The sequence below is a fragment of the Python bivittatus genome, unplaced genomic scaffold, assembly GCF_059951505.1.
Source record: "Python bivittatus isolate LINGU-HERP-01145 unplaced genomic scaffold, Pbiv_v1 ctg000650_np1212, whole genome shotgun sequence".
In the NCBI taxonomy this organism is placed as follows: Eukaryota; Metazoa; Chordata; class Lepidosauria; order Squamata; family Pythonidae; genus Python; species Python bivittatus.
The window spans coordinates 51,611-77,744 of NW_028277093.1; the positions used below are offsets into that span (position 1 = coordinate 51,611).

Genomic DNA, 26,134 nt, shown 5'->3' on the forward strand with positions numbered 1-26,134 from the left:
GCCTGGTGACTAGGTGCTGGTCTCTGCGGCCACTCGGGTGGGCCGCAGGAGAAACAAACACCGGTTTCCAGAGGCGCCTGCCCGCGTAACACCCGACCGGCCCTTTGGAAAGCATCCAGGCATTTTGCAGACTGCTTCCATGGGTGCCCTCAGCGTTCTTCTGAAACAGCACCAGACCTGTTTGGTAAGTGTGGGTTTAGCGCTCTTCTGAAAGAGCACTAGAATTGTGCTTAAAAAACACGATTAGCACTCTCTGGAGAGAGACATCAGTTTAAACCGAGGGGCCAGGTTCTGCCTCGCTGCAGCTCCCCTGCTGCTTCTGCTGAGAAGGGAGCCGTGCGGCGTCCACTGTGCCTACTGCTGGGTGGGCGACAGCTTCGGTTTGCCTGCTCCTGCACCGCTGTGTCTCACTCGCAGGCGACGTCAGCTGCCGCTGGCCGCCAGCCACAGCCTTTTGTTGCCCGCAGTCATTCACCTGAGCACTTGTGGATTTCCAAGATTAATTGTACCTGTTTAAGAGACTTACAGTGGGGCAAAAAAGTATTTAGTCAGCCACCAATTGTGCAAGTTCTCCCACTTAAAAATATGAGAGAGGCCTGTAATTTTCATCATAGGTATACCTCAACTATGAGAGACAAAATGGGGGGAGAAATCCAGAAAATCACATTGTCTGATTTTTAAAGAATTTATTTGCAGATCATGGTGGAAAATAAGTATTTGGTCAATATCAAAAGTTCATCTCAATACTTTGTTATATATCCTTTGTTGGCAATGACAGAGGTCAAATGTTTTCTGTAAGTCTTCACAAGGTTTTCACACACTGTTGCTGGTATTTTGGCCCATTCCTCCATGCAGATCTCCTCTAGAGCAGTGATGTTTTGGGGCTGTCGCTGGGCAACACGGACTTTCAACTCCCTCCAAAGGTTTTCCATGGGGTTGAGATCTGGAGACTGGCTAGGCCACTCCAGGACCTTGAAATGCTTCTTACAAAGCCACTCCTTCGTTGCCCAGGCGGTGTGTTTGGGATCATTGTCATGCTGAAAGACCCAGCCACATTTCATCTTCAATGCCCTTGCTGATGGAAGGAGGTGTTCACTCAAAATCTCACGATACATGGCCCCATTCATTCTTTCCTTTACACGGATCAGTCGTCCTGGTCCCTTTGCAGAAAAACAGCCCCAAAGCATGATGTTTCCACCCCCATGCTTCACAGTAGGTATGGTGTTCTTTGGATGCAACTCAGCATTCTCTCTCCTCCAAACACAACGAGTTTTTAGACCAAAACGTTCTACTTTGGTTTCATCTGACCATATGACATTCTCCCAATCCTCTTCTGGATCATCCAAATGCTCTCTAGCAAACTTCAGATGGGCCCGGACATGTACTGGCTTAAGCAGGGGGATACGTCTGGCACTGCAGGATTTGAGTCCCTGGCAGCATAGTGTGTTACTGATGGTAGCCTTTGTTACTTTGGTCCCAGCTCTCTGCAGGTCATTCACTAGGTCCCCCCATGTGGTTCTGGGCTTTTTGCTCACCGTTCTTGTGATCGTTTTGACCCCACGGGGTGAGATCTTGCGTGGAGCCCCAGATCGAGAGAGATTATCAGTGGTCTTGTATGTCTTCCATTGTCTAATTATTGCTCCCACAGTTGATGTCTTCACACCAAGCTGCTTGCCTATTGCAGATTCAGTCTTCCCAGCCTGGTGCAGGTCTACAATTTTGTTTCTGGTGTCCTTCGACAGCTCTTTGGTCTTGGCCATAGTGGAGCTTGGAGTGTGAATGTTTGAGGTTGTGGACAGGGGTCTTTTATACTGATAACAAGGTCAAACAGGTGCCATTACTACAGGTAACAAGTGGAGGACAGAGGAGCCTCTTAAAGAAGTAGTTACAGGTCAGTGAGAGCCAGACATCTTGCTTGTTTGTAGGTGACCAAATACTTATTTTCCACCATGATTTGCAAATAAATTCTTTAAAAATCAGACAATGTGATTTTCTGGATTTTTTTTCCCCATTTTGTCTCTCATAGTTGAGGTATACCTATGATGGAAATTACAGGCCTCTCATCTTTTTAAGTGGGAGAACTTGCACAATTGGTGGCTGACTAAATACTTTTTTGCCCCACTGTACACGGTCACCCATGTTACAAACCACAAGCCTGGGCAGCTCACAGTAACAGTAAAAAAAAAAGAAGTAAAAAATCAATATTCAGTAAAACAAAGCATGGGAACTGGGGAAAATTCTGTTTCCCTTTCCGTCCAAGATAGGTCACCGGTGTGCTGGAAGGAGAATGCCAGGTACTCCTCACCGCCCCTCCACTGCTCCAGGAACCTGTCCTCAGGCTATCTCTGAACATAAGACTAGGGTTAGGGTTAACCTGGAACCTGGTTCTTGTCCAGAAGAAGCCCCGGCAGTGGGCCAATTCCAGACCAGTATCCTGTCAGCCAGACAACCAGAGCTCCATGCCAACACCTCCCGCCGTCACCCAGGGCTGTCCGTCACACACTGACAAGGAGGTAGGGGTGGCAGCGGGCAGGAGGGAAATGCAGCCACAGGAATCCAGCAACCGCCGTCCCTAAATTGCACCACCTTAAAACTGAAGGCGGCACCTTTCACCAGCCTCACCATGAAGGCAGAACAGAGCTGGTCAAAACAAATTCACATCTGTATACTTTTCGACTGACTCAAAGACGGAGAAATGCACGCTAACGCGGCTGGGATGAAAAGCCCAAGTTCCAAGTCTGAGCATAGAAAGTCCAACTTCCATTTGGTGCAGAAAAGCAGGCCATCCTGGCACCATGCTGGCATGCCAAAGCCAGCATCCCCAAACAGTAGCGGCACTGCCACTGAACGCACCTTTCCCACCCGTGGGACCCTTAACCGGGTTATCTGAGGGACCGCCTCTCCCCGTTTGCACCTGCCCATCCCGTCAGGACCAGCCAGCGGGAGAGGCACGTTACAGGTCCCGTCAACAAGAGTGTCGTCTGAGAGGCCCCAGGCAGAGAACTTTTTCTGCCGTGTCTCCCGCACCTTGGAATATCACCCCCCCGGGGCTGATATTGGCCCCGAACCGCCCGGCCCTTACAGGGGCCCTGAAGGCGTGACTCTGACCCCGTGCTTGGGGGTCCGGCAACGGTGGCGAGCTTTTACAGTGGCTGCGTTGAGCTGCTGCAAGGGTGGATTCTGCTACCGTAGTTATTTTTTTGTTCTGAAGCAGCTGTTGATGGTTTTACGTGTTTGTATATGGGTTTTTAACTTTTTACTGAACTGTTTTTACCTGTTGAGAGCTCTCCAGAGTCACTTAGGTGGGATAGGCAGCCATACAAATTGAATAAATAAACAAACAAACCTCTTACTAGACACATTTTGGGAAAAGGGCTCATCCAAATGCTGAGGCCTAAACCGTTGAACAACACATTGGCAGCTGAAACAGTTCTTTTGTGTGGTCCCTGAATCCTCATGTTCCAGATAACACCCTTGTTGCTGCGTTCATTAATGATGCTTCCAAATTGTTTTCAAGTACTGATCCAAATACAGTGGTACCTCAGGTCACGAACTTAATTTGTTCCGCGACTCTGGTCGCGACCCGAATCAAATTTTCCCATAAGGTTCAATGTAAATACGGTTAATCCGTTCTGACCCCTCCGAATTTGGTCGCCAACCGATTTTGGTTGCGTCCTGAATCAAATTTTCCCATAAGGTTCAATGTAATTACGGTTAATCCATTCTGAACCATATGTATTTTTTTTAAAAAAACACAAAAATATGAAACAAAATACAGTACAATGCAGTACGAAGAGAGAGGACGCTAACCTTGCTCGAGGCAACTTCTGGCGTGGAGGACAAGAAGGCGGGTGGGGAGGCGGTTATTGCTTGGAGGGAGAGTCCCCCTCCCTACAGGAAGCCACGACCACGTGTCACAGCAGGGAAAATGGCCGCGGATCCTGTTTGTCACCCTATGCGGAGTTCGCGGACGGAAGCAAAATTTTGCGAATGGTGCTGTTCATGACCCAAATTGATCGTGAACAGAAGCGTTCGTGACCCGAGGTACCACTGTACAAGTAGCCCTCGCTTAACAATGGTAATTGGGACCAGCAACTCCGTCACTAAGTGGCACGTTCATGAAGTGCAAAGTCACATGACCGCACCAACTTACGACAGCACTTGTGGCAGTCCCAGTTGCTGTCATTAGGCAAATCCTGTGCGGTCACAGCATCTCGCAGTCATGTGATCACTATTTGCAATCTCCTGCAGACTTCCCAATTGATTTTGCTTGTCGGGAGTGGCAGTGAAGGTCGCAAATGGTGACGACATGACTGCAGGACGCTGCAATGTCATAACTGTGGGTTATGACAACTAGGTTGCCAAGTGCCCGAATCACAATCATGGGACTGCAGGGATGCTGCAACGGCTGCAACTATAAACACCTGTTACAAGTCCCCCTCATTCAGCACTGTTGTAACTTCAAGCAATCGCTAAACAAGTGGTCATTCAAGGTGGAGAACATGTTGTGGTAATCCAAACAGGAGGTTATCATACCATGCACTAAAATGGCCAGACCACTTTTCTTCAGAACTGGTCTCCGTCATCAGATGTCCTCTGGGCCGCTGATGCCATATAGGCCTCAAGTGACAAGAGGTTAATCTAGCAGGACACCTTGTATGGGGGAGTGCGAGCCCATCCAGCATGGACTCCAAGATCCAGGAGCCACTGATCCGCAATGGATCCAGATTCAGCTTAAGTAACTTGTCCGGCCATGACAGCATCCAGATGTTGGCCCAACACTTTATCTGACTCCGAGGCATGTTACCAACCCCCAGACCTGCCTTTTCAGTCTTTCTCTCCTAGATCTTAATAGCAAAGGTAGATAGGAAAAGACTGAGACTATACGTAGCAGGCCAAATAGAAGCACCTTCTTCCCGTCCTCAGCCCAGACAATACGTTGCTCTCAGAAAACACCAACCGCTCAGAAGCCTCCACAGATTCTGCTACAGCTCTGGCACCAAGTTCCCGAAGGACACAATCAACCCTCTCTAAAAGCGGTTGGCCAGTTCATCAGACTGGTTCAGGAGCTGTGCCCAGAAATAGCTCCAAAGGAATTCAGAAGTACTTTGGTGGCTTTAAACATTATCTTCTTTGCACACTCACGCAAACATGCACACATTAAGGAATACAAAGCGATTAATGTAGAGTAAACTCTTGATTTTACAGAATCCTAGAACTGTGGAGATGGAAGGGACCCCAAGGATCACCTGCCCAAATCACTCCCGTGCACAGCAAAACCAAGTGGTTGTCCAGTCTCCTCCTAAACGTTTCCAGAGAGGGAGAACCCACATCCTCCCTAGGGAGACTGTTCCACTGATGCGCAGGCCTTACTGCCAGGACGTTCTTCTTTACGTCTATGCACACTCTAGATAGCCACAACTTATACCTGTTACAGATAGTCCTCGGTTATCAACAGTGATTGGGACTGGGAACTCGTCGCTAAGCAATGCAATCGTAAAGCATGACCTCACATGAACGCACCAACTTAAGTTCCGGCAGTTCCAGTTGCGGCCATTAAGTGTGATGTCACATGATCATCATTTGCAACCTCCTGCCGGCTTCCCCATTGACTTTGTTTGTCGGAAGCCGGCAGTGAAGGTCACAAATGCGATCGCTTGACCGCAGGACACTGCAACTGTCATAATTGCTAGCCAGTTGCAAAGAGCCCAAATTGTGATCACGTGATGGCGGGCACACCGCAATAGCCACAACTTCAAGGACCGATCATAAGTCTCCTCGCACAGTACCGTCGTTAACTTCAAACGGTCACTGAACAAATGGTCATTAACTGAGGACTACCAATACTTCCTGTGCTGGTTTCCGTGGCCACGAGGAGTTCTTGAGCATTCTCCCTGCAACTTCCCTTTATGGGCTACTGAGCGGAAGACCAGTCTATTAAAGTCAAATGCCAGTTAAAGCAAGAATCTGCCCTAAGAATCCCAATGACAACAAGTGGGTTATCTCCCCTCCATCCCTCAGCTGCTTCCACTGGTCTGGACACCCCCAGTCTTCCCAGCCCAGCCCTCCCCAGCCCAGCCTGCCCCTCTCTCCCTCCCCACTACCTCTGAACCGCAATCCGTTAAATGCGGAATCTGCTCAACAGAGGTCTGTTAATTCGACAGGCACGAGCTCACACCCAGCAGCTGAACGTAGAGCAACCAAACGGGAGAGGGGCGGCAAGCCAAAGGAGCTACCGAAGGCAAGGAGACGTGAACAGAAGGCCGAAAGATGCCACGGACAAGGGCAGCCTACCTGCAAGGCCCAATTTTCTAATAAGACATGCAGCCAGTCTAGGGAGCTTATTAAAGCAATGGGGGGTCCAGGCAGGAAACACCCGCAGGAGACCCCAAAGGGGAGGAGACTGTACCAGGGGCCTGAACAGAACGAACAGGGGGAATCAGGAGTGTGATCCTGACCTTTAAAGCCCAGTCCTACAGAGAGAAGTGAGGGAAAAGAGGTCCCCAAAAGACCTGCCTGCCACAGGGACAGGGAGAGGGCTGGCTCTCTGCAATGCAAGGCACCAACTTGGTTGAAGGTCGCCAACATGGTGCCTGTGGAAGCCCCAGCTCTCGCCAAGCAATGCCAACCTGTCTGGCCTGGAACCTTTCTTTCCCAAGGGAAATGTGTGGCATTGCCATTCACTTGCATGGAGAAAAGACCTCCCCTCCAGGAAATGGTGGGGGGAGACAGAATTATCTCACTGCCAAGGACATCTCTTAGGACAATTCTTAGCAAGATGGACGCTCTGGATGGCTCTTTCCCCAGCAGGCTTTCTTTGCCTGCCCCCTCCCCCGATGGTCTTTCTTCTCCCCCACTGAGGTCAAACAGAAGGGGGCCACTCAAGAGGCTTTGACTGGCCATGCAGTGGCGCTCCTGCTATGAGCACTCTTTCAGAAGACTGCCCCACAGATCCCAAAACTACATCTGGGACCCACCCAAAGCCAGCCATACCTGCATCCGGGCCATCCCTGGTCACACAAGATTCACTCCTCTCCGCTCCGGGGGTCCCTCTGGCCTCCTCCGGCAAGGCGGCCCTGCGCTTTGAGGAGGGGCCCTCCAGGGGGCGAGCCCACCAGGCCTCCACTTTCTTCTGCAAGGTGAGACAGTAGGCCTTCAGGTCCTCCTGCATGAGATGCGCCTCCTTGAAAGGAATCTTCCACAGGGCTTCCTGCATGGCCACCACCTTCCCCTGCAGCGCCACGGCCATCTCAGGGGGCGTCTCTTGCAGGCTCTCTCGCACAGCGTGCACCTTCTTCTGCAGGGCGGTCACTATCCCCGGCAGGGCATACAGAATCCTGGGGAGGCCACTGAGGTTATCCTCCAGGATTTCGTCCAGGGCGTGCTCCAGGTCCCCAAGTTTCTCCTGCACAACCCCCTCCTCCTTGCGAGGGGTCTTCCACAAGGCGCGCTGCATGTCGCCCACCTTCTTCCACAAGGGGCTCCACAGGACGTTCCACAGGTAGTAGGAGAGAACGCTGATCTTCTTCTTGGCGATCTCCCGCAGGCTGCCCCGCAGGTCCTCCACCTTCCCCCACAGGGCCTCCTTCAAGGGGGAGCCGGTGAGGACCTCCCGCAGGGCGTCCACCTCCTCCAGCAGCCCATCGGCCTCATCCAGGGGGTCAGTCCAGAAGTCCGTGGCCTTCTTGCGCAGCGCCTTGGCCTTGCTGCGCAGCAGCAGCACCTCCGTCACCGGGATCTCCCTCAGGGCCGCCTGCAGGGCCTCCAGCTTCTCCCACAGGGCCTCCCGGTCGGCCAGGGGGGCCCCGCGGACGGCCTCCTGCAGGCCCCTCAGCTCGTCCATCAGCACCACCACTTTCTCCTCCCGGTCGAGGTCAGAGATCAGGAGATAGACCTCGGTCTTCAGGGACCAGACTTTCTCCAGCAGGGCAGCCGCCTCCTCCCAGCGGGTCCTCCGCAGGCCCTGCAGCTTCTCCTGCCAGGCCCCCGGCCGCGCCCGGCAGAAGGCCTCCTCCAGGCCCTCCAGCACGCCGAGCAGCTCGCCCTGCTCCTCCGGCTCGGGGGCGTTCTGGAGGGCCTCGCGGAGGGCCAGCGGCTTCTTCAGCAAGGCGAAGACCTCGTCGAAGGGGGCGCTCTGCAGGGCATCGCGCATCTCCGCCAGGGAGCCCCACCGCGGGGCGGCCTCCTCCGGCGCGCCTCCCTCCGCCTCCAGGACGCGGAGCAGCGCCCCCTCCTCCTGCTCCTGCTCCTCCTCCTCCTGCTCCTGCTCCAGGGCCGCGCGCAGGGCCTCGGCCTCCCTCCGGGCGGCCTCAGCCTCCTCCAGCGGGGCCGCCCACAGCGCCTTCTCCAGCCAGGCCACCCACCAGCTGTCCGTCTTCTCCAGCAGCGCCACCGCCTTCTCCAGCAAGGGGCGCAGCTCCTCCAGCGGCGCCTCCTGCAGGCAGCCGCGCAGCGCCGCCGCCTTTTCGCGCAGGGCGCCCGCCCGGCCCCGCGGCGCGCCGCGCAGCGCCCCGGCCTCCCTGCGCAGGGCCTCGGCGCGCTCGGCCCAGCCGCCCTCCTCCAGCGCGTCGCGCACGCCGAGCAGCTGCCGCACCCGGGCGCGGCCCTCCTCGCGCACGGCGCGCTCCAGCTCGCGCAGCGCCTCGCCCAGCCGCTCGCCCAGGAACTTCTCCAGCGAGAACTGCAGGTCGCTGCCCTTGGCGATCAGGTCCCCGACGCCGCCGGGCTCCCACAGCGCCTCCTCCAGGGCCTCCCGCTGCGCGGCCGCCTTCGCCTGCGAGGCCGCCTCGGCCGCCGACATCACCGGGGCCGCCCGCGCCGCCGCCGCCGCCGCCGCCGCGCCCTCCTCCTTGCCCGGCGACGCGGGGCGCGCCGCCTCGCCCTCGCCGCCGCGCCCCGCCGGGCCGCCGCCGCCGCCGCCGGCCTCGTCGCGGGCCAGGCCCGGCGGGGGCTCGCCCTTCTTGGCGATGGCGTAGGCCGAGGCCAGGGCCCGCTCGCGCAGCGCCTGCATCTCGCGGAGCAGCGCCATCTCCAGCCGCAGGAAGGTCTGCAGGCGCTCCTGCTTCGCCTCCGAGAGCGCCCCGTCCCGCGCCAGGAGGGCCTCGCGGCCGCGCCGCGCCTCGCTCAGCTGCTCCAGGCAGCCCTCCAGGCTCATCCGGGGCAGCTTCACCTCCCGCCGCCAGCGCGCCCGCACGGCCGCCGAGACCCGCTCGGCCAGCAGCGCCTCGGCCTCGGCCAGCAGGCACGCCATCCACTCTGGGGAGAACGCCGGCGCGCCGGCCTCCGTCTCCGTCTCCGTCTCCGTCTCCATCGCCTCCGCTGGCTGCCTGGCCCGCCCGCGCGCGCGCGCTCTCCCGCTCCGGCGGCTCTTCCGGTCGAGGGGCGGGAGGAGGGGCCGGCCGGGGGCGGGGCGGCGCGGGCAGCGGGCGCCCCCCCCGCCCGCCGCCGCCGTCGCCGTCGCCGCTTCTCTCGCTCGCCCGGCTGCCGGTCCGGATGCGGAGGGAGCCCTGCGGGTCTCTCGCTCCCCGTCCGGCGCCCCCGGCAGAAGAGCTGCTTCGCCGGCGAGGACTTTGTCCGGAGAATTTCGGGCCGCAGCTACGGAAGCGTGGCGCCCACGAGCCCGTTAGGCGGACCGGGTGGCTTGCCGGTAACTGGACGCGGAAGCGGCTTGCACATGGTAGCCAAGCGCATCCTCGGGGGTCCCTCACCCCCTGGAGCGGCTTGGGGCGAGGTTCTGCTGGGTCCTCCACCCTGTCAGAGATGGAGGGGGCACGGCTGAGAAAATCTGCAGGAGACCCTAGACGGGGTGGGACAGTGAGCACCCCCGAACAAACATGTGTCCGTCGCAGAACGGAACCGAGTCACAGAGCAGAACCGAGTAAGCACGAAGTTCTTCACTTGGGAAAGGAAGATCAAATGCCCGGGTGTGGGGTGAGAGGTGCTGCCCTGTCCTGCAAAAAAGGTGGAAAGGAAAGATTGGAAAGGGAGAATGAGCCACCAGAAGAAGACCCGTGCAGTCTTAGGCTGCTGCAAGGGAAAGACAGTTTCCAGATGGCCGGAAGTGACTCTTCTGCTCTGCTCTGCTCTGCTCTGCTCTGCTCTGCTCTGCTCTGCTCTGCTCTGCTCTGCCCTGCTCTGCCCCGCCCCCACGTCACCTTTTGTGTCCGGTTCTGGCCCCCAAACTTTTAGAAGGATGCAGGGAAATGGAAGAGGGTCAGAGAAGGTGCTGAGCATGGTCCAGGACTGGAAACTAAGCCCCGTGGAGATGGTGGGCTGGACGAGGAGCGAGATGGTCCTTTGGGGGCAGCCTTTCGGGGTGCTCTAGTGTAGATTCCTGTACGGTGTCAGGATTGGGTTCTGGCGTCTCAAGGGCCGAGTCTGGAACCCCACCGAAAAGCAAATGGTGTACTGAAAAATCCTGTATTCTTTGCCACTTCAGGGTCTGTGCAAAGTTCGGCTCTCCCTTAGAAACATCCTGTGTCCCTTTAAAGCACCGTGCAAAGTATCTGATAGAGGAAAAGAGGGCCCTGATGCTTTGCTTTCAAACGCTTGATTTCCTTCATCACAAACTATTTTGTGGAGAGCTTAAACATTACCAGATCATTTGCTGCTAGTTGGGAGTGCAAAAAAATACCTACAGAAGATCCACAGCCCAGCATGTGGCTTTCTTGCTGAGAAGTCCAAAGTCCTGTTATTACTGGGTACAGTGAGCAAGAAAGGTCTCAACCTGGACTTGTCCAGCATTTGGGCTCTTCCCCCCGCCCCCCAACTAATCTCTTGCGATTGATGTGGAGCAACTTGATCATTGCCTGTTGCTTGCCTGAACAGGAATTGAGAGAGGGGCTCAGAACAGAACAGAATCATAACAGCTCTGCAATGAAGTTCATGGTCACATTTAACTGGGGGGGGGGGGGGGGTTGCACTGAGAATGAGTTGTACTCATGACATCTGCAACCCCTTGGAGACCTCTCCACTTTCCTCCTGTTTGGAAGCCAAGCTGGGTTCCTGGCACAGGCACTCAGTTTCTGCCCCGTGCCTCTTGCTCTGCTTCCAGGTGAAAGGAGGGGTTCCCAGGAGCCCTGCCCCCGCCTGGGAGCTCCAAGCACCCAACACTATGGGGGAGATCAGTGCAAGGGGGAAGGGGCAAAAGGACTGCCCCAGAGGTCAAGAGGATGGATTGCCAAGACTTCAGCAGGTAACCTGTTCTGGACCGGGGCGGGGGGGCAGACCTTTGTCCAGCTCCAAGCTCTCCAGCTGAACTTGGGAGGGTTTCAGAGGTCCCCTCCCGCCATGCCTGGCAGGAGCACGAGGTTTTTCCATGAGGTTTTGCTCAGAGACCAGACCAGCTTAACAGCTGGTCTGAAAAACTTGCATGGGGGGGACAGAGGAGGGCCCCATGGCCCTTCTCAGTCATCTCCCCAGTTGCTCCTTGTCCCTTTGTGGCACCGTGATTTTAGATCACCTTGGTGCTCTTCCCTGAGTAGGGATGAATTGCTACTTTCTGCGATTTGGAAATCATACTTCTGTTGACACAGCCTAAAACGGCGTCGGCTTCACGCTGCCGGCCCATTCTGTTTGCAACCAGCTGTATGATCCCAAGATTTTTTTCACAAGTACCACTTCTGAGAGGACCCACTAAGGAGGTGGTGACTGGCTCGCCCGATATTCAAGGCAAACAGCAGCAGCAGTTCCAAAATCACCCTTGGGAAAGGATCGTGCTTTCCTGCAGGTGTGAAGAGAAAGAGGGTTTGTTTGATTTATTGATTTTATTTTATTTTATTTTATTTGTATGCTGCCCATCTCCCCCAATGGGAGAAAGAGGTTGCAAGTAGCTGGGGGCTCTTCTCCGAGGTCAGCTTCAGGTTTGCTATGGGTCGCGGGGGGGAAGGATTCCATGCCAGAGATCCAGCCTGGGAGCCCCAAGAAGTCCCTCTCCAGCCTCCCCCTTTGCAGCTCCTGCTGTAGAGCTCCAGCCTCACATCTGAGTCCGCCGTGGAGGTTCCCCTGGCGGGGGTCTCAGCTGGATCTCCCCCTTCGAACACGGATCGGCTCTGGACAGCTCACAGACCCTTAGCGGGACAGCTGCTGATTTTGGAGAACAATTCAGTAACGTTTAAGTGTAGGTGTAGATGATAAAAATGATCATATTTTATTGGAGCAAAATCTTTAGATGAACGTGCACAAGAAGCCTTTGTAGATTTGTGTGTAGAGAGAGAGCGTTGCTTGCTTTTAATTTTCTCTTTTTCTATTGGTTAAATAAATAAACACTTTTAACAGCGGATCTTTGGTGCTTGAAAATATTTTAGGAAAATAATGTTTATTGTACATTGCTTGCTATAGAAAATTATTAAACATTTAAAAAATGTATTTTCTAAGCAGGATGTTAAATGGTTATGTTAAAATAAAGTTTGGTTATGTAGCATGAAAAAAACAATACGGAGCCAAGTATGTAAACTTACCATGTATATTTCAAATCCTGTTTTAGCCTGTAGCTAGAATGTAAGTTAATATTTACAGGTTACTGATTATCAGTGAAAATACAGATGTGGAAATAAAACAGAAAGACATATTAATGGTGAGTCTCAGTCATGATCAGAATCATTCCCAAAAGGGACGTGCGTAGGAAGTGTCAAAAGGGTTAACGTGGCTGCCATGAACCTGCAGTCGAGCTTTTTCTCATACGTCCCCCGTGCCATCTTCTTTGAGGCCCTCCCCACCAACCCCCAGTCCCGGCCAAACAGGCTGGTGCATTTATTATCAACTGAAATCTGCTTTTTAATTTGATCCCATTTTGTGGCCCCCAGTTTTATAAATGATCAATAAATGGAAACAGGATACATACTCAAGGGAGGACTCAAGGAAGTCTCCAGAAACTGCAAAAACTCAGAACGCCTTGCAAGAGACCAATATTTTTTCAGAAGAGCAAATGTTGGAAGTAAAAAGAAAGCCGGAGTGGGTGCAGAGAGGAGAAAGCAATGACGAGAAAGCTGAGCCTCTGTCCCCTCTCTTGCCTCTGAAGCCCTGGCTGGTCACAGGCCCCGCGAGGAGGAGAGAGAACTGAGCCGAATCTGCAGGGCCAGACGGGTCGCGACTGGAAGAACCAGCCAAGGCGCTCTTGGCCGTCCTGGGGAACTCCTGAGGAGGTCCCAGGAGAGGAGAAGGGCCTGGGAAACCACAGACCCCTCGGACGCCGATCCTGCCAGACCCACCTCCTCACGTACAGCTAACAGCTGAATGGCACGTTCAGGGGAATGTGGGCGTGCCCATCGCGTGCCTGGGCCTCAGCAGAGCCCTCAGCAGGTTCTCTTTAGCACGAGGAGGGTAAAATACGGGCCAGATGGCTCCACTTGCCGCTCGCAGGAGGACTGAAAGTGCACCCAAAGAGGGCCCTCAATGGCTCTGCTCCAGCTCAGGAGTCTCGAGAGCTCTGGCAGGCCCTGGGCTCTTCAACATCTGCACCGACTCGGAGGTGGGAGTTGAAGGGACCCTTACCGAATTTGCAGATGGCTCAAAGCTGGTAGGGGGGCTAATGCTAGAGAGGGGTCTCCAAATAGCTTTGCCCCCAGGTAGACGTCCCCCATCCAAAAGCCGAGGCAAGCTGGTCCTCCAAGAGGCCGCAGCCTGGCAGGCACCAGCTGGGGAGGGGCGTCTTCTGATCTCGCCAAACTGCCGGCTGGACCTCACAGCATCAGCTCGCTCCACAGCCTTCTGTCCATGGAGCTGCTCCATCCATCCAGACGCGCGTCCCCAACCGAGAAAACTTGCCGCTGCCCTGACCCCTCCGCCGTCTCCAGGGACTCCTGAGCCGAGGAGTGCGGCCGCTCCATTTAGTTACCGTCCAGCGCACCCGGCTATGGCTACTCTAAGTGCTCGCTCGCCTTTGCGGGGCCTTTCCCAGCTCCTGGGCAGGAGGACGGGCCGGGAGAAAGGAGCGCCCTCCAAGGAAAGGAGGCGGCGCGGAGGGGCTGAGCTGCGGGAGCGGGAGGGGTCGGGCACTTTTGTTCACGCCTGGGGCAGAGACAGGCCTCTGCCCCGCCTTCCGGGGGAGGGGCGAGGTTGCCCCCCCCCAACACACACGCGCGCACACAGGACGCCCCGAGCGCCGGTCCTCAGCAGCAACGTAGGGAGGGGATTTCCCGGCTATCTCCCGGCTCCCGTCGGTATCTCCCGGCTCCCGGAAGACTGCTCCGGGACTGGAGGGGCGCAGCGAGCATTGCTGGCTTCATAGGAGCCCCACCTGTGCGTGCCCACCCCAGCCTGCACAGGTAGAGGTACATGCGGCAAAGAAAACCGAGTTAGGGTACCGGGCAGTAAATTCACCATCGCGGCGCTTGTTGGGCATAGCAGGCCGAGGTGGCGCTTTTGGCGTTCAGCCGGTCTGCTTTGGGGGGCCAGGAGCAGAACGGCCCTGCACTCGCCAGTTCGACCATGGTATGGAAGTTGGCACTAAGCCTTTGAGGCATCAAAGTGCTTTGCGGCGACTTGTCATCCTGCAAGAAATGTTTTGGGGGCATTGCCACAGTAGTGCAGGGATGGAGGGCATCCAGGGGTCTCCTTGTCAGCGTAGCACAGGTGTGAAAGAGGCCCATGCTTTAAAATAGGCAGCAGTGGGGCATATCTCTGGGACTTCCACAGGCAGGAGAAAGGGGAGAAACTTCACAAGTGAATCCCTCAGCCAGCCAGCCAAATAAGGAGCGGGTCAGAACCGAACCTGAAGGGGAAAGCAAGTTATGAGATCGTGGCCCTTCCTGGGGGAACAGGCAGAGATCAGTCACAGCTGGTTCACTTCCCAAAAGCCACAAGCAACTTGGGAAGGGCTCTGAAACAGGCCACAGCCTAACAGGTTCAGCCTTAAACCTAAACAGAAGGGTGCCAGTTTGTGGGCTAACCTGCTGCAGAAACCCCACCCACCCATTTGGGTGCTGTAGGAACAAAGCCACCCTATTATTCATTTATTGCTCAAGGCTTTTAGATCCTGAGCTAACGGGAGGCCACAGATGACCAACCTGAGAATTTGGGGGGTGGGAATTCCTCCCAATCACCTAGTCCCTTGCAGGGAACACAGGAAATGAGCCAGTGTTGTGAGCACTTCAGGCAGCCGGCTAACGCGCACAGGTTTGTCTCTATCCAGCCACATCTTCTGCTTTCTCATTAAGCAATAAAAGGATAATAAAGTTTATGGACTTGCAAGAACTTGCCCAGATTATAAAACTGATTGTGCTGGAAAAGGAAACAACTCTCCTGGAGACCCCAAATCTGATTTTGCTGTTCACTCACTTCACGGCCATATCCCCCCAGGAGACACATTCGTCGCATCTCTCCTACCCCCAGGACGGCTCCCTGCAAACAGGGGGCAAACTCTGGGCTGATTGCCCAGCCCACCTCACCCCTGGCACCAGTTGTATTTTGGTGTCAGTCAGATCTAGCCCAGCAAAGAGCGCCATCGCCAGATCGGGTTCAGCCTCCTCGGGATGCAGGCCCTGGCTTGGCTGCTTGCCCCCGCCTGAGTGCCCACAGTCACATGCCACGCCACGCCACACCACACCAGCACCCCTTTGGACCCAGCTCAGTGTGTCCCACAGCAGAGCTGTGCGAGCTCCTGAAAAGAAAAGCCCCGGTGCACCAAGCGGCTGCATTCAGCTCGCTAACCCCCGGCCCCCAGCAGCCTTCCAGGTCTTTCAGTGGAAGCAGCCTTTGCTCGTTCCCAGGATTGAATTAAATGTCTTACTAATAGTGATTAAGCATTTTTCCTTCATTTGTGGTTATGTGTCAGAAAACATAACTAGACACGTTTAATATCTGAATTACACCAAACTCCTTTAGTACAGGAGAAAAATTGCCTCAACATCTGCGGAAGGAGGGAAAAAAACATCAAAATCTGGGGAAATTAAGCTTAAAAACCGCAAAATGTGAACTCACAAGCTGTGCCTGAGCCAGAGAATCCACAGCCCAGCCCAGCCCAGGCCCCTGCCCTGTGCCAGCTCTCCCTGAGGAACTGCTGGGCCCCACAGGAGCAGCCGAGCCCCAGCCAGGCCTGCAGCACAGCTACCAGAAGTGGGGAAGCCAGCCCTGTCCCCTGGGATTTGTGGGCGGGTTGGCCGAGGGCCCCACCGAGGACCCCGGTAGCTGGCCAGGAACCACAGCCCTCCTTGTGCATCTTTTCTGTCTGGGTCCTGGGAAAAAAAAGGGTAAGATGGGGGGCAGCCGAGGCTGCAGCAGGTGAATGGCCATGCAAGCGGCCGGCACAGCCTCCCCCAATCAGGCCCAGCTTGCCCTTCAGCAGACCTCCCCCCACTGAAGAATGGGATCTGCCGCAGTGGCCTTCAAAGAGGGTCTCTTCTGGGTGTGACCAGTGAGGGCTGATGGGGACGCAGCTGTGACTCCTGGGAGAAAACAAGTCTTGCTGTCTGGTGGGCTGCGGGGGCCAGGAGCCCTTCCCCAAGAATTCACTGTCCCCAGCTTAGTTTAAAGATCCCCTTGGAATCATTTGGCCGCAGAATGGGGGAGGGGGAGGAATCCGTTTGCCAGTCCTTTGGCAGAAGAACGTGGCACTGCCCTTTCATCCCTGGGCAGACCTGCACAGAACAGGCACCCCTAGCCCTGCCCCAGAGCATCCCTTGAGGCCACCCAACCCACCCCCACCCAGGCCAAGCCAAACATTTCCAGTCCCTTAGATTCTAGTATTTGGCTACCCTGACAGCCTCTCTTCACATTTTCTCCAATTTGTCCCAGTACTTCTTAAAGTATGGTGCTCAGAAATCAACAGCCCACAAAGCCCAATAAAGGGGAAGAATTCTTTCTTGTGACTTGGGAATTATATTTCTGTTGGTGCAGCCTAACACTGCATTTGCCTTTTTTGCAGCCACAACACCCTGCTGGCTCTCATTCAGTTAGCAATCAACTTGTATCTTGTGGATTTTTTACGCAAGTATTATTACCAAGCCAGTTATCTCCTATCCTAGACATGCGCATTTGATTCTCGTTCTACATCGCTACCCACAGCTCATTTCTCTGACTTTTAAGAATATTTCTGGTTTCCAGGGGTTAGCCGTCCCACCCAATCCTGTGCTGTCTACAACTTCCCCAAGCCCTCCCCTGTCTTCACCCAATGCGTTAATGAATTAAAGAACTGAGGAGTAGAGGGCCCCTTCTGGCACCCCCTGCCTCCTCTCCAATTGGATGGGGAGTCACTGATGAGCCCTCTGGGGTAGGACTACTGAGCCAGCCACGAATCCACCAAACCATCCAACCCCCCAGCCAGACTTCAGTAGTCCCACCTCATCCCCAAAAGCCCCCCAGTGCAGGGTTTGCTCACTAAGCAGCAATAAACTCAAGGGTCCTCATAGTCCCCATCTGCTTCCTATTCTTTCAACAGCCCAGGAGTAAGACCTCCGCCCTGGTCTCCAGGAGGTCAGACTGCGGCCCAAGGACCAAGCGGCTCCACCTGCAAACGGTGCTTGCGCTGCAGGAGATTCCGCCCCTTGACCGCTGCAGGAGACGGGCACAGAGGTGCCCGTGCGTGTGGCAGCAGCGTTTGTCATCCAAACAATTCCCCTCCCCATCCGGTGCTCAGCACATAACACGCTTTTTTGGGGGGTGAGGGAGGGTGCCACTGGCAGAGAAAGAAGGAGAAAATCTGCTTCCAGCGTCAGCAGGGGATGCCCGCCCAAGCCGCGCTCGAGGACAGAAGATACCGGGAGCTCCCGCCCAGGCTGGCTGCTGCCCCTCCTCCCACAGCACCCCCGGAGTTCGGATGCCGCTCCCCGCAAAGGTCACCAAGGACCAGCAGAGCGACCGAGTGGGCCCACGCTGCTGTGGTCAGCGCTGCGACGTCCACAGCAGCACTTCCTCCAGGCACGGAGTCCAGGGAGAAGGCAGATATCCAGAGCTGGGCTCTGCTTCTGCCCAGACGGGGCCCTCCCTCCTTCGGCAGGCGGGACCCTACTTGTAGGTCCAGCAGGCGGTGGCCCAACCCTGCCCCTTGCAGAGCTCCTTGTGCTTCAGGAAGCAGGTCTGGACGCGGAATTTGCGGCCACAGTCCTCGCATGCGTAGAGGTTGCCGTCATGGGTCTTCATGTGCTCCGTCAGGTGGTGCTTCAGCTTGAACCTCTTGTTGCAGACCGAGCAGCCGAAGGGGCGCAAGCTGAACGTCAGCATGATATGCCGATCCCGCTTCGGCTTGACGGCAAAGCGCTTCCCGCATAGGCAGCCGAACTTCTTGCCATCGGGCGCAGACATCAGCTTGACGGGCGCGTGGACCACCTGGCCATGGACAGCATGGGCGATGATCTCGTTGCCGTGCAGGTCGACGGGCTTCCACGAGCTCTCAGGGAAAGCTGCCACGGAGTCTGCCGAGAGGGGCTGGGTCTTCACAGCAAAGGAGCTGGGTGCCGTGGACGAGGAGGCCCCGCCGGGCAGGATGTAGCTGAGCTCGCCGGTGGCCTGGATCTCTGCCTGGCAGAGACCTGGGACCTCAGCCACACCCAGGGGCCTTCCCAAGGATTTCAGGAAGCCAGTCTCAGACAGGCAGGAGGCTGGGCCATCCCCCAGCACGGAGGTAGCGGCCTCATCTGCGTCGAAGCGCTCCTGCTTGATGTAGAAGACTTTGGGGGCCTCATGGGGGGTAGCGAAGCCAGGGCCCTGCTCTCTGGAACCCTTGCCGGGGCAGCCTCCGCCACGGTCCTCCTCCTCCTCCTCCTCCTCGTCCAGAATGACCTTCACCGGACGGTCAGCGGACCCACTGCAGATCTGGGCTTGCCGGTCCTCCTCCTCGTCGTCGTCCTCCTCCTCGTCTTCCTGGGATACCCGGATCTTCACCACCTCCTCGTCCGGGCACTCATGCTGCAGGCGGCGGGGCCGGCCAGGCCCTTCAGCCCCCCCGGCAGCCTCCCCGTCGTCCCGGACGCCGAAGGGGTTGCTGCTGCTCGGGGACTGGCTCTCGCTGGCCCGGCCGGACCAGGGCCGGCAGGAGGGCCCGCCCCCCTCCAGCTCCTTGAGGATGCCGGAGCACTGGTCCACCACCTGCCACATCTGCAGGCCGCTGGCCACCAGCAGGTGGCTGGGCAGGGCCTCCAGGAACAGCTTCAGGCGCCCCGAGTAGATGAGCTGCAGCAGGTTCTCGAAGGCGTCGGGCTCGATGACGCTGGGCAGCACGATGCAGTTGGTGTCGTTCAGCAGCAGCTTGTCGTGGAAGTACGGCGAGGAGGCGGCCAGGACGCTCTTGTGCGCCTGGAAGACGCGGCCCTGCACGTGGATGGCGATGTCGCAGAACTTGCCCTCCAGGCGGTGCTTGTTCAACGACTCCAGCAGCACCGCGGCGTAGTGGGGGAACTGGATCTGCACGCTGCGCGCCTCGGGCTCCATGGCCGCTGCAGCCGCCCGGGGAGGGAAAGCAGAAGCGGGTGAGGCCCCGGCGGCGGGGCGGCGCGCGCGGCACGGGCCCGGGGGCGCCCGCGGCAGGCTGGGCTCCGGGCGCCGGCCCCCTCCCCTCGAGACCCCCGGGGAGCCCTCTGCACGCGCTCGGGGGCGCCTGCGCGCAGACCCGTACCCCCCGCTCTGCAGACCCGGGACTGGCCCGCACCCGCCAGGCGCGTCCTCCCCATCCTCCCCGCCGAAGTCAGGCAAGCCCCGGCCGGGGACTCGAGGGGCCCTCTGCACGTGCGCAGGAGCCCCTCGCAGCGTCCCCGCGGGCGGGAAGGAGGAACGCACCTCACTCCGCACGCGCTCAGGATCCCCGCGGGGGATCGGAAGGGCAGCCCTCCGCCGCCTCACCTGCCGGCCGCCGCCGCCTGCTGCCTCCACCGTCGGAAGCGGGCGAGACGCCTCGGCCCGCCCCCGAGCGCGTCGCCCAATCAGGAGCCGGAGAGGGGCCAGCCGGGATTGGCGCCGGCCGCCGCTGCCCAGCCTCCCGCTCCTTTCCCGGCCAATCGGAGCGCACTCGCAGAGAGAGGGGGCCATTGAACGGCTTAGCCCGCCCATGGCGTCACCAAGGTCAAGGGCGAGTAGGCCGTGCTGGCGAGCAGCCCCGGATGTAGCTCTACCCGCCGATTGGCTGTGCATCCACAGCAGGGTGGTTTCTCCAGTCCCTCGGCGGGGAAGCAGCGGCAGGGCGGGGCAGGCCTTTCCCCGATTGGCCGAGCGCGGGGAGGGCGTGGCGCGCAGTGACAGCCGCGCGGTCTTCTCGTGTCTCGCGGCGTCCTTCTGCCGGTCCCCTAACGCTAGCCCGCTGGGCCAGCCCGGGCCTGCTCTCCGGCCGCATTCACACAACCCCGGGCGCCCGGGAGCGCGGCGCCCGCCCCCTCCGACCCCCAGCGAGTCTCGCGGAGGTGGCAAGCGCTCCGGGACGCAAGGGGGGGCTTGGCGGGAGGCGCGGCGGCTCCGATGCCCCTGCGCCCGAAGCCCCGGAAGGCAGGCGCGCGCCCGCCCGCCCGCGGCCTGGCCGTGCCGCCAAGGCCCGCCGCAGCGTCTTGGGGCCACGAGTTCGCAGCCCCCGCCCACCTCCCGGCCCCGGACGACAGACGTGGCATAAAAGACCAACTGCTTTTTATTAAACATTTTCTTCTGTTGTCACCACACACTCCAGGAAAAAAATGAGAAAAAAATAAATTTGACATAAAATAAACCCGAGAGCTCGAGAGAAAGAGAAAGCGGGGGGCCCAACGGACGCCGGGGCCGAGCCGCCCCATTGCCTGCACTCCCTTCCGCGGGGGGTCTCTGTACAGGGGGGGGACGCGCACTCGTCTATGTACAGTACAAATCCCGCGTAATTACAGCCGGGGCGGGGACAGTCCATGGGGGTCAGGCAGCGAGGGCGGGGGATTCACATATGTACAAACTTTTATAGAATCATCGTCGTCGTCGTAATAGTAATAATAATTCATCATATTCATCATAATACGTATAAATATCTACGGCGCTCACCTGAGCCCCTGTCATTGTCCGGGGGGGAGAAAAGAAAGGCGGGGCGGGGTCCTTACTAAAGAAAAGGGGGTCGGGGAGGGGGGAGCGGGATGGCGGGGCAGACGGAGGAGGAGACGGACAGCGGGGGGGCCGGAGGCGGGAAATGCAGCGGGGAGCGAGAAAGAAACACCACGACGAAGCAGCGGCGCGCGCCAAACACTTCCACCCAGCGGCAGCCCCGGGACGAGCACGACGGACGGACGGACGGACGGACGTGAGCGAGCACCACACGAGTCGAGTCGGGAGTCAGTCCCCTCCCTTCGCTTTTCCCCGGCGGGGGGCGCGAGCCCGGCCCCGCCCTGAGCAGCACCCTGCAGCTGGGCAGTTCTAAAATGGCTTCTTTTGAGAGTTTGATGAACCCCCTCCTGGGAAACGGCGGGGGGCAGCATGAGGATGGGGAGGAAAGGAGGAAGAATAGAGTTCATCCCCTCCCTGCCTGGCCCCCCAGAAAAGAGAGGACCCGCGGGAGTCAGACCCAGAAGGGGGGATGCTGTACAGAGAGGCAAAGCCCTTTGTCGAATAAGGGGGCACAGATTACTGGGGGGGGAGAAGGGGGCAGGTCTTGCCGCGCTTCTCGGTGAGGGGACCACCCCCTCGCGATCCAGCCCCCCGCCCCACCATCATGGCAAATGGGAACACGTGAGGGGAGGGAGGGAGCCCGTGCGGAAAGGACCCCCAGCCCTCCCAGCGGCTGGCTGAGGGAGGCACTCGAAGGGGACCGGGACCAGCCTGCCCTCCCCGAGGCCGAGCATCCTTCTCCAGCAGCGAAGAGGGTTGGGGGCAGAGAGGAGGGCAGGGGTGGCCCCCCTTCTGCTGCTGCCTTAAGAAAAGTCATTGCTGCCATGGGAAGAGAGAGACGGGGGGGGGGGATGCCACTCCTGAGAAGTACGGGGGGAGGGGGAGGCACCGTCCACAGCTCTCTGTCCAAGAACGGGAGGTCCCACGCGGGCACGAGGGGTAGGTAAGATTGTCGTCTGTGTCCTGCTATAAAACACCCTGAAAATGCCTCTGGACCCTTCCCCGGCCCCTGGCGTGTGATTCCAGACTAGCCCCCCACCCCACCCACCACCCCACTGCTGCCCGCTGGCTGGTGGGGGGGCAGGACGAGGCAGGGGGCAGTCGCTAGTGCTCAGACGCGGTGTTGCGAAACTCTCCATTTTCCGTGATCTGGAGTCGCGGGAGCGGAGGCGGTTGCCCGGGTAGGATCCCGTTCCAGGGCGGCACCATACCGCCGCTCAGACGCGGGTTTGCTGCACCCACGGCGGAAAGCTGCCTCTCCTGCAAGAGAGCAAGAACGAGAGAGCGCGCCCCTTATTTATTAAGGTTAGGGGGCCCGGGCCCTTGCAAGGCACCTGCTCAACTCCCCCCCAGGAAGGCTGCCTACTCCACCCCCGAAGGCCGTCCCCCCTCCCCCGCATCACCCTGGCCTCCCTTCCTTGCACTAAGGGGTCCACTGGGATCAAGACCCCCCAAACAGGAGGGCTCTGGAGCCTGGGGCTTCTATCCAGCCCAGGGGGGTCTCACTGTCTTCTTCAGGACCCCTACCCCGGGACCCACAGGACCTCCCGTGATGAAGATGGGGGCCACCAGGCCACCCCAGGACCAGCCCGGGGGCTCTGGACATAGAGGCCTCCGCCAAGGAGGAGGGACGTCTCCGTGCAGCCCCACTTTTGATGCCCTTCTGTCTTGTTTTCTTCCACCCGCAGGACCCCTTCCAGCTCCCATCAGCCACCCAGTCGCCCCTCTAGGTACTCTCCCCATTGTGTGCCCGGTAGCTGAAATTGGGGTCCCTGTGGGACTCCCACACTAAGTGTACAGGGGTGGCCGGGCAGCAAATTAGCTCGCAACTGGAGCCCAATCTCCTGGAGTCAGATGGGCTTCCTCCCGTGTGAGGAGGAGGAGATGCCAAAGAGGCTGTGTAGCCCCAACTGTTTGCCCTCCATCAGGCAGGGCAGTGGGGGGGGAGCTCCTGGGGGGCTCACCAGGTCTTGGGATGGTATACCACCAGGGGTCTGTTGCAGACTGCTTTTATTCTGATAACTTTTTGTCTTTTCGTAATGCCTGTTTTTATTTATTTGTTATTTTATTTCAATTGTTCTACGCCACCCAGAGTCACTGTGAGATGGGCAGCTATATAAATGTGAAGTATAAATAAATAAATAAATAAAATAAAATAAAAACTGCCCCCCCACAAGGTTTTCAGGAGGGGCCAGCCAGGAATCCCAGAGCCCTCAAAGGGAGCGTCTCCCCCCTCTCCTCTCCCCCCCCAGTCCACCAGCCACACAAAGCAGGGCACTCACGAGCCCCCCACCTGCCTCTGGCACTAACCTCTCCAGGTCCACGGGCTGCTGGCCCCTGTACTCAGGCCCCTTTCCAAGAGGGGATTCCTCCTGCCTCCCTCCCTCCCCGTCACCCCCCCACACGCGCATGCACATATAAGCGAGTCCCCAGATGACCCATATGTCTGTGTTCTCTGATGTGCCCCCTCCCCCAGGACAGCCCTGGATGGCAGACAAGACGAGAGATGGAAGGAAGGGTGGCCGTGATGGGGAGGCAGCAGCGGGTCATGCTGGGGAGAGTAACAGAGGACCTCTTACTTGGCACAACCTCTGAACACCCTCCCTAACAGCAGGGGACGTGGGGCAGTGGGGGGGAGAGGGGAGGGGAGGAGGGAGGGCCACCCCCAGGGAGGCCACTGGCTCTCCTCAGGCTGTGGGGCAAAGAAGCCCATCCCAAGCCACGAGGGAAGGGGGGAAGTGGGGGGGGGCTGGAGAAGCAGTGCCTGCAGGACCCACCTGGTCTGCTACACATGGATGGCAGGGTCCCCCGGTCCCTCAAGTGACAAAAGCGGGGCCACACAGAGTTACCTGGTGAACAGCTAGGATGAAACGGAGAAAACACACCAGGGTCAGGGCCCAGAGCGGCAGCAGGGCCGCAGGGAAGAGGGGCTGCTGTGGGGGTGACCGGCACAGCTGCTGCTATGCCTGGGGGCCGGCCCCAGGGAGACACGCACTCCTCCCACGGGCACCAGATCTGCTTCTCAGGAAAGGGGCCAGAACCTCTTCCTCCGAGTCTGGGGAGGCCACTGAGTCTCCCTGGGCTGGCACAGGGGCAGCGGAGGCCGACTTTCACCCAAAGGTCCCTCAGTGGGATACAGGCCAGGGGGGCGCGTGGGAACAAAGGGAGCTGCCCTGGTCCTGCCCCTTGCCACCTGCGGCTGGACCTCGGCTGCCCCTTGGGACCAGCTTCAACCCCCTCTGCAGTCTCCAGGCAACCCCCCTCCGCTTCCTCCCTCCGACCCGCCTCTTCTGCACAGCTGCCCCCCACCATCTCAGGAATGCACCTCTTCCTTGGGGGAGGGCGGATTTGGGTACAGAGAGAGCAATTTGCTTTAACCCCAATGCTTGGCTACCAGGGCCCCCTGTTCCAGTCCCAGCCCAACCCCACGGACAGAGGACGGGCAGCCACACCCAGGGGAGCAAGCGGGGGGGGAGACGCAGACGGGGGGGCAGAGGTGGATGGCCGATGGAGACATGGGAAAGGACAATGACATTGTAATTTCCACCTGAGCGTCGAGCAGCCGCTTCCGCGTTTCGGAGGTGTCGAGGGCGACCGAGTGATCCCTGCGCAGTTCCTCCTCCACTAGCATCAACCTGCAGGGACAAGCTTCACTGGAGTCAATCCGGGCCCCCCCACCCGGCAGGCAGGCGGCGGGAGCCGGGGCCGCCAGCAGCTGCGGGAATGGGGCTCCCAAGAGCGGCGGGGCCCGAGAGCCTGCAGCTGGGGCCCCGCCGGTGAGGAGCACCCCTTCCCACATGCGCTGGCAGCTCCAGGAGCACCCCAGCTGCCAGTGCCCCCCCATGCAGAGCACAGCAAAGATGAGGAAGCAGGCAGGGGTCCCGCCCCCTGGCCAGGGGCCCCAAAGACGCTCCCTGGGGCACCAGCAGCCCCCCCGTGGCAGCCCCCCCTGCAGCTCACCTGCCAATGATGCTCTTGATCTGGGAATCCTTCTCCACCTGCTGCTGGCGGAGGCGCTTCTCACTCTGCTCCAGGCGCTGCTGGTACTGCTGCAGGATCTTGCTGGTCTGCTCCTCCTGGGTGAGCAGCCGTCTCTCGTACTCCTCCAGCTTCCGGGTGGACATGTGCAGGCGCTCCTTCAGGGAGTGGATCTCCTCCTCGTACTCCTTCACCTGCAGGGGGGGAGAAGGCACCTCAGGGCAGGAGCCCCCCCACACCCAACACCCAGGGAGGGGGAGCTGCCTGGGGGGTCCAGGGGCCTCTCGCAGGGCCTCTCCCTGAACCCGAAGGCCGTGGAGGCAAAGGGAGGCTCCGCGGAGGGACCTGGAGGAGGCTCACCCGGTCCAGCCGACTCTCGTCCATGGATTTGGAGTACTCCTTAAGCTTGAACTCTTCCCGCTCAATGTGGGAGCTCTCAATGTCTGCCGAAAGGTGGGGCATGTTGGAGACCCAGGCGACTGTCCGCTCCGAGGCCGGCAGGACGGGGTTCAGCGTCGAAGGCGTGTGCGAGGGCTGGCGGGGCAGGAGGGAGGCGGTCAAACTACGTGAAAGTCAGTCCACACTCGCCCCCAGGTCTTCAACAGCCTTCTGAATGGCAAGGCACCAATCCCCCCACCAGCCTTGCAAGGGAGGCTAATACAAGGATTGTGACGGGGGGGCGACAATCTGCAATTATGAACAGAGCAAGCTGCGTTCCACCAACGCCGGACCACGGATCTCACAGGTCGCCACTGCTCACGTGGGGTGGATGCCCTTTTTTGGGTCTGTAGCCTGATGTGTGGGCCAGCGAGAGATGGCATGGCCCAGGGAGGTGGACCCAGTACCCCACCGCCATCTTTTATTCACATTTTCTTCTTCCATTCTCAGGACTTCACTGTTATGAATCATTACGAGATAAATGCAGCCAACAAAAAAATTTAACACCTCAAGAAATTAGACCATTATCCCCCTGATCAATGACTTTTCTTAGAGCAGTCAGTTAGGGTTGGGGTCTCCCCGGTGCCCTCTCTTCTCATGGGTCCCCAGATCCCAAGCTCTGCTCAGGCTTCCTTGCAGGTGAACCAGGGCTGCTGAAGGAGGGCCCCCGTTTACCCAGATGGCCAGTGGTCTCCGTTCTTGAGCAGCAAGAGCAGGGGGTGGGGGTGGGGGGGCACACAGG

At 58.3% G+C, this 26,134-nt stretch overlaps 3 protein-coding genes across 21 annotated transcripts in view; all 3 read right to left on the bottom strand.

Moving 5' to 3' along the window:
* Positions 1 to 9,411, bottom strand: part of LOC103050285 (uncharacterized) — a 31,933-nt gene extending 22,522 nt beyond the window's left edge. For 2 of the 8 annotated variants that reach the window (XR_015798002.1, XM_088151232.1), the window contains exon 1: positions 6,994 to 9,411. Coding sequence is in view for 5 of the 8 variants with exons in the window: in XM_088151232.1 (XP_088007358.1) it covers positions 6,994 to 9,310 (2,317 nt within the window). In the remaining 3 variants the exon portion in view is untranslated. The remainder of the gene's footprint in view (positions 1 to 6,993) is intronic. The other 6 variants (XR_015798004.1, XM_088151234.1, XR_015798003.1 and 3 more) reach the window with 5 other exon arrangements.
* Positions 9,412 to 11,956: 2,545 nt separating this feature from the next.
* On the bottom strand, positions 11,957 to 19,963 carry ZBTB9 (zinc finger and BTB domain containing 9). 3 transcript variants are annotated; one of them, XR_015798015.1, is made up of 2 exons: positions 13,492 to 19,963; positions 11,957 to 12,084 (listed from the first exon to the last, which is right to left on the bottom strand). XR_015798015.1 is itself a non-coding variant. In XM_088151289.1 (2 exons), exon 2 carries the CDS (start codon positions 19,360 to 19,362, stop codon positions 17,941 to 17,943), a length of 1,422 nt encoding a protein of 473 aa, XP_088007415.1. In that variant the 5' UTR covers positions 19,363 to 19,367; positions 19,771 to 19,904; the 3' UTR covers positions 12,293 to 17,940. The 3 variants fall into 3 exon arrangements, 2 of the variants coding, with proteins under 2 accessions (XP_088007415.1, XP_088007416.1); XM_088151289.1 differs by lacking the exon at positions 11,957 to 12,084 and having other exon boundaries at positions 12,293 to 19,367; positions 19,771 to 19,904; XM_088151290.1 differs by lacking the exon at positions 11,957 to 12,084 and having other exon boundaries at positions 12,293 to 19,367; positions 19,708 to 19,831.
* A 599-nt stretch (positions 19,964 to 20,562) lies between these two features.
* The window catches only part of SYNGAP1 (synaptic Ras GTPase activating protein 1), a 51,706-nt gene continuing 46,134 nt past the window's right edge, over positions 20,563 to 26,134 (bottom strand). For 7 of the 10 annotated variants that reach the window (XM_088151219.1, XM_088151217.1, XM_088151215.1 and 4 more), the window contains 4 exons: positions 25,315 to 25,488; positions 24,937 to 25,148; positions 24,524 to 24,624; positions 20,563 to 22,236 (listed from right to left, as the gene is read on the bottom strand). In XM_088151219.1, the coding sequence (XP_088007345.1) occupies positions 22,088 to 22,236; positions 24,524 to 24,624; positions 24,937 to 25,148; positions 25,315 to 25,488 (636 nt within the window). In that variant the 3' untranslated portion in view covers positions 20,563 to 22,087. Of the gene's footprint in view, positions 22,237 to 23,753; positions 23,837 to 24,523; positions 24,625 to 24,936; positions 25,149 to 25,314; positions 25,489 to 26,134 lie in introns of all 10 variants that reach the window. The other 3 variants (XR_015798001.1, XM_088151218.1, XM_088151216.1) reach the window with 3 other exon arrangements.

Bases quoted from the DNA above. Each gene is read 5' to 3' on its own strand.
- ZBTB9 (XM_088151289.1), bottom strand. From the start codon at position 19,362: ATGGAGCCCGAGGCGCGCAGCGTGCAGATCCAGTTCCCCCACTACGCC.